General features: G+C 40.0%; 1 protein-coding gene across 1 annotated transcript in view; it reads left to right on the top strand.

Moving 5' to 3' along the window:
• LOC127215554 (C-type lectin domain family 12 member B-like) overlaps positions 1-6,573 on the top strand; it is a gene marked incomplete at its 3' end in the record, with an annotated part of 9,765 nt that extends 3,192 nt beyond the window's left edge. Inside the window, 5 exon segments of the mRNA XM_051175963.1 lie at positions 553-768; positions 1,221-1,375; positions 1,646-1,765; positions 2,304-2,455; positions 6,453-6,573. Of these exon segments, the coding sequence (XP_051031920.1) occupies positions 553-768; positions 1,221-1,375; positions 1,646-1,765; positions 2,304-2,455; positions 6,453-6,573 (764 nt within the window).
• Positions 6,574-12,500: the final 5,927 nt, after the last annotated feature.

The following is a 12,500-nucleotide window of genomic DNA, read 5'->3' as shown; positions in this document are numbered from 1 at the left end:
TAATACTCCTGTTGAGGTAACAGATACTCAGTAGATACTGTTAGGAGAATATGTAGCTCATCTTTTAAGAGATGTACACCCCAATACAAATGAAATGAAAATAGTGTTTATGCATCATGAAGGCACTGCAATTTTTTTTTGGCAATGGTTGACACATACGTGCAGTGTGCTAATGAATCACTGGACGAGCTTAATAAAAATAAGATGTGTTTAAATAGATGCATGGATTCAAAACTAGAAATGCTTAGAATGGTTCAGGACTAATCTGGGATTATTGGCAAAACCCTGTCAAGTACGAAAGAAAGGGAAGAGAGAGATGGGGTTGGTGAGCAAGAGGACCTGGTGCCCTCTATAGGGAAAGGAACGGGAGGGGAAAAAGAGGGTGAAGAAGGAAGGGGGAGGAAAAGAGAAAAGGAAGACAGAGGAGAAGGGAAAGGAGGAGTAGGAAAAGGAGGAGGAAATGGGAGAGAAAGATGCCCGGTGGCCTTGAGTCATCCTGGCAGCCTTGTGAGAGCAGCAGGGAGCATGCCCTTGTCTCATCGTGTCTTGCAGTTTTGCAGATGTCTAAAGATATTAACTCTGATTCAGAGAAGTTGAACCAACTCCCGAAAATCATCCACCCACAGCAGGACAATCTGTCTGAGCCACTGAACATCTCCAGGAAGGGTTCCTCAGAGGACTATCTCCAGTTCCAGATCTCTGCCCTCCTGGAGAGACAGGGGCAGATGGCTATCAAGCTCTGCAAGGAATTTCTCATCCACACCTCTGGTAATTTGACTTACAGCTGCAGAAAGGCCAGATCAATCCTGTCACCCTGACCAAAGTCCCCACATGCAGCACACTATTAGATGCTGTTTTCTTTAGCAATTCCTTGACCATACCATTTTAAATTTATAAAGGACAAGGAAATACAGGTGTTTCTTTAATCAGAAGATACAGAATTTTGGAATCATTTCCAAATGCTACCAGCCAGGATACTTCTCCCTTTATCAGCCAATTTTAGATGTTCTGGTTATCATAAGAACATTAAAATCTGGACCTGCCAAGGCAATTTCCATTGCCCAACCCCAGCCGGGTTACTCTGCTACCAGGGGGTCCTGGCACAGTATGCTCCAGAGTACTTAGGCTCATAACTGTTGTCTGTGTGCATGCCTCAGTTTCCAAAGGCTTCTGCAGCCACCCCACAGAATGTGTACTTTTGAGTATAATTTCCTTTTCAGACCATAAGTGCAATCCTTGTCCCAAGAGCTGGCAATGGCATGGAAACAGTTGCTATTATTTCACACTCCATGAAGAGAAATCCTGGAGTGACAGCAGAAAAGACTGCACAGACAAGAATGCCACTCTGGTGAAGATTGACAGCCTCAAAGAAAGGGTATGATTGACTCTCTTCCCCCAGCTATAGGAATTACCCACACAGTGAAAAATAAATACGTGATGCTTCTTTTTCATGGTAGGAAATTAGTGAATTCTGAAAGAGATCTAATAAATGAGTAGAGGAACCAGGCGTGGAACCCAGGACGCGGCACATGCTAAGAAAGTGATCTATCGCTGAGCTATAACCCCGGACATAAGTGAATTTTTAATCTTGCCTCCTCAAACCAGCAGATGACCTCTGACTTGTTCTGCTTTCTCCCTCCCCCAGGATTTCCTTCAGTCACAGCCATCGCTCACGCTCTCTTTCTTTTGGCTGGGATTGTCCTGGAACTCAACTGGCAGGCACTGGCTATGGGAAGATGGTTCGTCTCCCTCTCCAGCCTTGTGAGTATCTAACTGTTGGGGCTGGGAGATCAAGATTTCCATAGAACTCTGAGAAAACTGATGTAAATGGAAAGAATTATAAGCCTAGATATGAAAAAAAAAAAAAAAAAAGAACTATACTGTTTAGAAAGAGAAAGCTTTTCATCAGCATACATTGAGGGCTGGTAAGTAATTCCATCTGTTTGCCAAACTGAGGGCAATGCTCTGAATTTCGTGTGCTGGTCAGCTGTTTTCCTCATTAAGCATGTATGGATAAGAGTACCTTCAAAGTACTTTGCAAACATACACCCTTGAAAGATGCACTTTCATATCTCCACTCCAAAATAAAACATGTTATCACAGAGAGATTTGGTGACATGCCTAAGATTGCCCGGCTCAAACCCGATCAAATCAAGATGGAACATTTTAGATCCCCTACTCATGCACTCAGCTATTTTGCATTGCATCCTTTCCAACCTTCAAGGGTAGTGGTTGTCATAAGGATGCACATTTAAACATTGACCATTACTCATATTAAGGAATTGTTGCCATTTTCTCTGAAGTGCCTGATTGGCTTCTGGATTAGCTTCAGGGTGCAGAGGTTATGTGACAAGTGTCCTGACAAAATCTACTGTCGAGGAGTCTCGACGACAGTGTTGAAAGCACACATCAAATCTCTACAATTTGGGAAACTGAAGCTTTGCAACTATTTAAAGTAATGACAGGATAAAAGTCAGCATGAAAAAAATTGTTTCAAAGTCTTGCCCAGTGTGATCATCTGTACTTTTCAAAAGACTCCTAGGAGGTCCAGACTCATTGGGAGCCAGAAACCCAGGTGCCACATGGAGTCAGGCTGGGCTTACAGGGGAAGCTGGTGGGTGTATGGTGTGAGCTGGGAGATGAAAAGTAGAGTTTGCTTCATCTACAAGACAGTACCATGGGATAAATCCTTATTTTCTCAAGAACAAGTTTTGTTTTAACTTTAATGTTTAAAAATTGTTTTTTTTTTCACTTATTTATTTATCTGGGGAGGTGAGGGGTGTATGGTTCCAGAGCACACAAATGGAAATGAGAGGACAACCTGCAGATATAAGTTCTCTACTTCCAGTATCTGGGTTGAGGGAATTGAACTCAAATCATCAGGCTTGGTCGCTGAGTCATCTCCAAATCCTCTTTTGTTTGTTTTGTTTTGTTTTAAAGCAAGGACTGGAAAGATCACTCAGTGGTTAAGAGCATCACCTACAAATAACTAACAACCACCTATAACCCCAGCTCCAGGAGGGTTGCCCCTTTTTCAGCCTCTGTGGGCACTTACACACATGTATGCACAGATACCCAGACATAAATATAAATGACAATAAAATGAGTTTTTTACAAGAATAAAAGTTTGAAGGGTCACATGGCTTCAAAAGTCTTTGAAAGACTCTAAAACAAAGACAAAAAATGGCGGACAGCATACATCAAAACGTAATTGAGATAATTGTATATGTAATTTTTACATTAAATAAGATTTGATATCACTATTATATCCCTGCTCCGCTCCAAGGACTCAAGCCATCCAACTTAAATCTGTTTTACTTTTCCATGTATGTTGTCAACATTTTGTAAATTGAGTTATAGTTATTTCATTTTTACTCAAATCTGCTTGGAGTCAGATTTGACTCAGATATGACTCACCGAAGCCTTGAATAACAAATAATTATATGTCTGTTCTTTTCTCCCTAAAGAACCTAGAGACTTTTCTAGGACTTTTCCTATTCAAATATGTGTCTCACAGGCTCTTGTCACCATTGCGAGCCATATTTGGCTAGTCTATTTTCACACTAGTCACAATGACAAAAGGCTCACTCAAAACAACACAAAAAGGGCAGTTACTCTTTTCTAGAGCAGAGTAATCAGGTGGACAGTGCTCACAGCTGACCTGAGGAGAGAGGGGTTGCTATACCGAGACGGTCCACAAGTGGCACGCAACACAACGTAAATGCAGTACAGTCCCCAGGTTACAGTGTACATTTCTCCTCTCCCATACAAATGCTAAATATTCTTGATTTATCTACTGGCTCCTGTAAACATATAGAGGAAATGGACTATGTTTTCTGTTCAGAGCCCACAGATGATGACAGTCGTTCATGCCCCTGTGAGATAACCCAGCTCTCTATACCCATTCTAGAGCGACTGTACTTCAGGCTCTTCCTTGGATCCTGAAAAAGGACTCTCTGACTGAGACATATTCAAACAGTAATATGTAATAGGCTTAGCTCTTCTAAATAAAAATAACATGGCATCCCAGGGTGCATCACTTGAGAAAGCGGTGCTTGTAACACACATTTAGGCTGAGCACGCATGATTTTTGGTTGTGAGCCTAGCCTTTAACGGCTGAGCCATCTCTCCAGCCCTGAGCACGCATGATTTTTAAGGACAACATTTAAGTGTTGTCATTAAAGTTGAACCAAGAAGCTGGACATGATCTCTTGATAACCCAATCTCATAAGCCATTCATTTCCTTATTCAGACTCTTATCTTATTTTCTAAAGTATATATAAAAGCATGCACAATTAGGTTTTTGCATGGTAAAATGTAATAACATTTTTCATGGCATAAATTTACTTTTCTAGTTTTCATACTAAAATTAGAAATGTAAAAATAAACTATCATTTCTAATGTAATTTGCACTGGGTGAAATCCATTAGTGGAATTCCATATTACTACTGGGAAAAATAATTTCCAAACCATAGTTTAAATAGTCCTTTTTATTGAATTTCAATGCAGTATATTTTGATCATGGTCTCCCACCCTCATCTTCTCCCAGGTCCTCTCCACCTCGATGCTCTTGCAACTCCACACCCCCTTCTTCTCTCTCTTTAGAGAGCAAACAAACCAATATAAAATGTGAGCAGCAAGCATGGATTCTCTCTCATGGAGTAGGCCTTAAATTCAATCAGATAGTGCTGGGTTACAACTTCATACCACTATTGCAGTAATATTTCATGCAGAAAGAAATTTTTTAAGAAATTTTTTTCCCCTGGGACCACTACTAACCTGAAATAAAAAACTTAGACATGCTGGCATTACAGATGCTGATGCTTTGTGGGGTTGTGGGTCTCACAATAGTGTGAACTTTCCTTCTCAGGGTGACTGAGAACACTTACTTCTGATTAAATTTCAGATACAATGGTTTTAATGAATTTAAATTGATTCCTTTTCAGATTTAGCTATCAGGAGCATGCCAGGTTCAATGGATCCAGAGGGTGTGCTTATTTTGAAAGAGGGAATGTTTACATTTCTCGCTGTAGTGCTGAAATTTCTTGGATTTGTGAGAAGACAGCTTCCCTGGTGAAGATTGAAGATTTGGATTGATCTGAATCTAAGTGTATCAAGAAGAAGGGCCTATTGTGAAGCCATGGGAGAAAGGAGGGAAGCTATGGTATTTGATTCAAATACCGATTATAAAGTGACTGTACTTCAACTGTCCCACAAACAAACATGCTTGACAGAGCATTCTCCATTTCTCTGTCTGACCCTCTGACCCGTGTTCTCATTACTCAGTCTTACAATGATCCTGAGGACCCAGGGAGGAACATGTCATTTCGGTGTGTCTCTCAGTAAACATTGTTTCTTGCTTTATTCTTACACGTTTACACACTCAATGACATGGTGATACTTACATGTTAATCATCAGACCAACCTAGGCCACCGTAAGGGAGCAAATTCCCAGAAAGCCTGCCTAAACAGGCAGGACTTTGAGAGAGCCCACAGGACAGGAGCTAGGACAGCAGTCCTGGAAGGCTGAACTGGAAATGCTTTATCATTTTAGAAATTGTCTGACTGAACCCATTTAGCAGCTAAGTATCAGTCTCCATGTGCAGGGAAACTCTGCTTCGTCTTCCTATGAAGCTACACCACCAATTCTCATAGTGGATAGCCCAGATGAAGTAGAATGAACACTGTCTTAAATACTTTTATTATTCATTAAAACTAATAATATCCAGGCTGTTAATTTTGCACTCTAGGTACTATCAGAATAATACAGATGTTTATTCTCTTACTATTAGCATGCCATTTCATTTTCTTTTCTGTGTGCATGTATGAGTATCATGAATGTGTGTGTGGGTAAAAAGAATAGTAATTAACTTGTGGTACCAATTTGAACAATGGCCTAATATTTACTGGAAAATGGATTGCATTCTGAATGCTGTCACAGTCACAGTTTATTGAAGCAACAACTTCACAATGCTAGTAAGTAGCTTGTTACCTTTAAAATTATGACCTTATTAGCATATAATATATATCCAATGGGATTCTAGAACAAGGGATAAGGTTCAATGTAAATATCTAATAAGACTACAAACTGAATGTAAGCACACATTTTAAAACATAGGTTATTACTTTCATTATAAATGTTAAGTGCAGAGGGTCTACCAATTCTCACTCAAGCACGAATCACAAATGAAATAAACATATAATGAAATAGATGCTTTATTCTTCCATTTCTCATAAGCAGGTTCCTGTCATTCTCTCACACAAAGTGCAATTACTCATTAATTATCAACACCCCCCCAAAAAAATCAAAACGCTTCTCTGACTCCCACACGTTTGGGTTTCTCTTTATTCCCATGGGAAAGATGATTTCTCCTGCTTTCCCTCCATCCCCACTCAAAGGATCTGCTATTTATAAGCTAATCATTTTTGCCTGTTATTTTGTTCCCATGAAGAGGTGATACTTTTCTCCTGGCATCTTGTATCTTTAATGCCTATCTCATGGTCACTCTGACTTTTACCCTGGTTCGAAAAGAAACTTTGTCTAACCTCACCGAGGCTCTGGATTTTGATAAGGTCAGACCAGTCACCCGGTCCTCCTGATTCTTGCTGTCATCACACCATACCCAGCATGCTTTGGAGAAATAAGGGTATCTATATGCATCCGTTCCTGGGGATCCATTGCCTTTGTGTGTTGGAGCATCTCAGCATAGTCTCTTGCATTCTGATAGCTGGCTTCTGAGATGGGAATTGTTCCCAGAAAATTTCTTTCCTCTGTTTCTCTGTCCCCTAAGAGATAATAGAAAGATAGGTGTATGATGGTAGATAGGCAGATGAGTGATAGATATTTGTAGACCATGTTGCAGATCTACAGGATCAAATGCCTGGGAAGGTAGGACTGGAGAAATTCAAATCTGATTGTAGGCTCACAGCCTGAATAAATGGTCTCAGTACAAATTCCCTGAGCAGACAGGTTGTGTAAGGTACTTTTCTGTTGTTGTGATTAAAACACCATGACCAAGGCAACTTATAGAAGAAAGGGTTTGTTTGGGCTTATAATTCCAGAGTGATGTGGGTAGGCCTGGCAAAAAGTAGGAGGTATGGTACCAGATCAGAAAGATGAAAGATCATGTCTTTTTCAATAATTTACTTAACTTTATTTTATTTGCATTGGTATGAGCGTGTCAGACCACCTGTAACCAGAATTACAGTTTGAGCTGCTATGTGGGCACTGAGGGCGCCTGTGCCCTCTGGAAGAGCAGCCAGTGCTCTTCACCTTTGAGCCATCTCTCCAGCCCTGAGAGGCCACATCTTCAACTGAAATCCACAAAGCAGAAAGAACTGGAGGGTAAAATGAGGCTTTGTACTTGGAAAAGCCTGTGCCCCACTGACATCCTTTCTCCAGCAAGGATACACCTCACAAACTTCCTCAAACAGTGTCAGCACCTAGGGGACAAGTGCTCAAATGCCTGAGCTTATGGGGGACAGTCTTATCCAAAACTCAATACAGATAACAAATATTGGTGTCAGTGTCAGAGTAAATGGCTCTTTTTGAAGCACAAACCAAAAAAAAAAAAAAATCTTATTCAGAGAACATGGCACGAGAGAAGGAATAAGGGAAGTTAGGTTTATTATTGTTGTTATTATTATTATTATTACTATTACTGTTGTTGTTGCTGCTGTGAAGAGACACCATGACCACAGCAACTCTTATAAATGAAAACATTTAACAGAGTGCCTCGCTTCCAGTTTCAGAGTTAGCCCATGCAGGCTGATGTGGTGCAGGAGTGGAGAGTCCTACATCTTGGCTCAGAAGTTGACTGACTGTCACACTGAGTGAAGCTTGAGAAAAGGGACCTCAAAGATCACCCCCACAGTGACGCACTTCCACCAACGAGGCCACACCTCCTAATGGTGCCACTCCCTTTTGGGGCCATTTTGTTTGAAACCACTAAAGAAAGCCTGAGTCCAATTGAACAGGGTTCATACGAACTCACAGAGACTGAAGTAGCAAGCATGCAACTTGTACTACACGGATCTGCACCAGATCCTCTGCGCAAATATTACAGCTTTCGGTTTAGAGTTTGTTGTTGTTGTTTTGTTTTGTTTTTCCATTTTTATTTTTGATTTCATTTTACATTCCAACCACAATTCTCCCTTCTACCCTCCTCTATCAGCTCTCCTGTAGCTCACCCCCAGTCCACAGCCTTTACCTCCTCACAGGTAAAGGCTCTCATGAGAAGGCAACACAGTCTGGTACAATAGCATGGGGCAGGGCCCTGCCCCTCTGGCATGTTAAGACTGAGCATGGCTTTCCATCATAGGGAACGGGCTCCAACAGGTTAGCTCATGTACCAGATTTGTATTGTGGTCCTACTGCCAGAGGCACCTCTGATAGTCCAAGCTTTACATCCGTCTCCCACACATGGAGGGCCTAGTTCAGTCCCCTAGAGTCTCCACAGTTGTAGGTCTTGAGTTCATGAGTTTCCACTAGCTTGGTTCAGTTGTCTCTGTAGATGTGTATTCACTCAGAAGTGGATATTAGATGTAAAGCAAAAAATAACCAGACTGAAGTCCACAGCTCCAGAGAAGCTAGGTAACAAGAAGGACCCTAAGAGAGATGCATGGATCACCCTGGGAAGAGAAATTAGATTTCTACTGGGCAAACTGGGGGTGGGAGGTGGTAAGAGGGAGAAGGAAGAGGAGAACAGAAAGGATATCTTTGTTTGTTTGTTTGATTTTGTTTTTTGAGAGACAAGGTTTCTCTGTGGCTTTGAAGGTTGTCCTGGAACTATCTCTGTAGACCATGCTGGCCTCAAACTCACAGAGATTCACCTGCCTCTGCCTCCTGAGTGCTGGGATTAAAGTCCCGTGCCACCAACACCCAGCCAGAAGGGATATCTTAATAGAGAGAGGCACTATGGGTTTAGGGAGAAAGCTGGCACTAGGGTAACTTCCACGAATCCACAAGGAGGACCCCCGCTAAGACTCCTAGCAACAGTAAAGAGGATACTTGAACTGGCCTACCCCTGTAATCAAATCAATGAACACTCCAACTATCATCATAGAGCCCTCATCTAGTAATTGATGGAATCAGATGCAGAGATCCACAACCAAGAACCAAGCTTCAGGACTCCAGGCGAAGAGAGGGAAGAAGAAACATATCAGAAAGGGAGGTCAAGATTATAATGGAGAAGTCTACAGTTTATTTTTTTATGAGACTCCTGAGTGTGCGAATAAGAGAGTCTTTGATTCTTGTGCCTTCTCTTGGGGTTCTTTTCCTTATGATAGTTTTTGTCTTATCTTATTGTATTTTATTTTGTTATGAAAAATAGAGCAAATAAGTTTTATGCTTAGGATTTTAAGGCAAAGATAGAAAATGACATGAAATATGACTGTGTTTAATTTTCATCATTGAAGTCAAATCATAGATATAAACACACCATGAGACCAAGAATAATACTATAATCTAAAAATATAAAAATAAGCAATTTGTATTGATTTTAAAAATACTTCTTATGTTAAAGGAACAGCCAGATTACCCAGGCCTGCTTTATAAACACTATAAAATAAGTCAGGCATTAAAACAGACAAACATCTCCTGATGACCATTGATAGCCAGACTTTTTTTAGCTAACAATTTATTTTTTTTTTTTTTTATTTCAGCAGTAAGCTCAGGCAATACCATTTGGATCAGGTACACCTTTTTCTAGCTTAACATATAAACTCCTGTCTCTCTGCTTGGGGTTCAGGTGTCCTCCATCATGCTCTTATCCAAGACATGATTCTATCCATGAGCCCTGATGTGCTATGCTTCATGTGAGCCCGGATCTACTTGTTCAGTTTCTTGATGCCTCCCTACGTTTACCAGTTGGTTCGTGATACATAGAATTTTTTCTAGAAACAATTTTACAGTCAAGGAGATCAAGGGAGATCAAAAGAGAAACAGAAATGATGGTAATTTTGCCATTGTAACCAAAATAGCTTGGAATTGACATAAAACAAGCACATAAAAGCAATGGCATAGAATGTAGAACCTGAAGCAAATGTATACATTTGCAGTGGGTTTACTTCTGGTAAGAAACTGTCTTGCCTGTAAATTATAGTGGGAAAGCTGGATTTTAATCTGCAGATAATGAAGCTGAACTTCTTACTCTCCTTTTATTTTAATCAATTTCAATACATTAAGGATACAAATACAAGACTATGAACTGAAATTACTGAATAAAGCATAGGAGAAATGGTTCAGAAAAATTGCTAAGGGCAAAGAATTTTTGGATATGTCCCCCAAAGCACAGGCAAGGAAGACAAAATAGACAAGTGGAGTTATGTTGAACTTAAAAACTACCTGTCAATGAAAACAGTTAACTAAATGAAAAGAAGGAGTACAGGATGGGGGAAATATTTACAAAGTACTCATGTGACAGAGGATTATGACCAAGAAAATACAAAGAACTCAAACAATTCATTAACAAAATAAAGCAAATAACTTGATAAAGAATGCATCTCATTGATAAATAAATAAAGAAAATGTGATATGGAGAAAGGATAAGTCAAAATTATGTGAGAAGGGAGGAAAGTATGAAGAAGCTGGCTATGGGAAGAGTTGGGGCAGGGGTGAATGTATCCAAATAATGTTTGAAAAATTCTCAAAGAATTAATAAAAATATTATTTTTTTAAAAAAGAAAAGGCTGAGAGGAGGGATCACTAAGAGTTTGAAACCAGTCTACCCTGGGCTATATAGAAAATATAAGGCATAGCTTTAGCAACATAGTGAAGTCCCTGTCATGCAACATAATCTAAAACGCCTACCAATAAATAAATAATGAGAATATAAAACATATATTATTGAACCATAAAGATGGAATGTTAACATTTTTAATATCATTAATAAAACCAAAGAGTGTATTATGTCAAGTGAAGTTTGTTATGTTAAATTAATCAGGAATAGAAAAAGCAAATGCCACATGTTCTCATTTACATGTGGAAACTAAAACATTATTTCATATAAGTTGAGTGGAGGCGATGGTTACAGAGTCTAGGATGAGTGTACAGGAAGAATAGAGATGGCCATAGGTACTTGGTGCAGTTTACTGAAAAACATAACTTCAAATATTCCATAGTACATTAGATAACTATAGTTGGTAACACATTCTATAATTTAAAACATCCTAGTAGAAACTTTGAATGTTCTGAAGCATAAATAAATGATAAATATATGAGGAGATGAAAGTGACAGCTTGTAAAGAGTACGGTTTTTCCACCCGCCGTCCGAGTCTTGTCCCGCTGCCTACAACAGCCCTAATTATTTTAGAGACTCTGTATTTGATATCAATGCTGTTGGCCAGGTACTAGTTTCTTATCGGCCCCAGCTCTGTCTTAAGTATTAACCCATTTCTATGTATTTCCACATGGTCTTACCAGCGAGAGGCGGCTGGTGAGTTCAAGTCTCTCCAGACTCTCCATGTTGACCCTCCTTCCTATTTCCTCCTTGTCTCCTAGTCCCTCCTATCTTCCTTTCCTATTGGCCAACAGTGCTTTATTCATTAACCAGTATGAGAAACATATATACAAAATGACATCTCCCATCAACAGCTGTTCATTGGGTCATCAAATACAGAATTGTCACACTGTGCCCTACAGATGTGTGCAACCAGTTCAAGACAACACAAGTCATATATGTGTGTATGATCTTAAAGGTCTTCTTTTCCCTGACGTGTGTATGTGTGTATGTGTGCATACATGCATGTGTGAATGTGTGTGTGTGTGTGTGTGTGTATGCATGTATTAAACAAATGAGATATACAAAGGAGCTGCCTAGTGACTACCAATTCAGTCTAGCTATTATTTCTAGCATCATTTCCTGTGTCCTTGAATGACAGAGTTTTGCAGTTCCTTCTAGTCTTCTCCCTCTGCTCCTCCAGAATGCTCTGTATGGTTCTCACTACTGATTCCCTTGTATGGAGATGCTCAACATTGTGTTGGTTAGGTTTGTTTATTTGTCTACCTTGACAGAAGACTGAGTCATCTGGGAAGGGAACTTCAGATGAGAAAATGCCTCCATAAGATTATCCCAGAGAAGTCTATAAAGCATTTTCATATATAATGTTTGATGTGGAAGGGCCCATCTCACAGGAAAGTGTCACTCCTGGACAGGTGGTCCTGAGTTCTACTAAAAGGCAAGCTGGCCAAAGCCATGGAGAACAATCCAGTAAGCCGTACTCTCCATGACTCTGCTTCAGTTCCTATTTCCAAGTTCCTGCTTGGGGTTTTGTAATCAAATCCATAAGGGAAATAAAACATGACCTTTAGGTCATGGTATATTCATGGATGCAAATAGAAAGTAAACTAGAACAACTTTTTAACTCTATCTACTGTTTGTTTCAAGTAAACCATCAGTGTGAGGAAAGCTATTTTTTCATGTAGCCAAGCACCAACTCATGGGGATAAAAGAGCAGGAACTAAGGGCCAGCAGCAGGTGGGGATCTCACCAGATCAGCCC

This window comes from Phodopus roborovskii, unplaced genomic scaffold (genome assembly GCF_943737965.1).
Source record: "Phodopus roborovskii unplaced genomic scaffold, PHOROB, whole genome shotgun sequence".
In the NCBI taxonomy this organism is placed as follows: Eukaryota; Metazoa; Chordata; class Mammalia; order Rodentia; family Cricetidae; genus Phodopus; species Phodopus roborovskii.
This window is presented reverse-complemented; position numbering and strand designations above follow the sequence as displayed.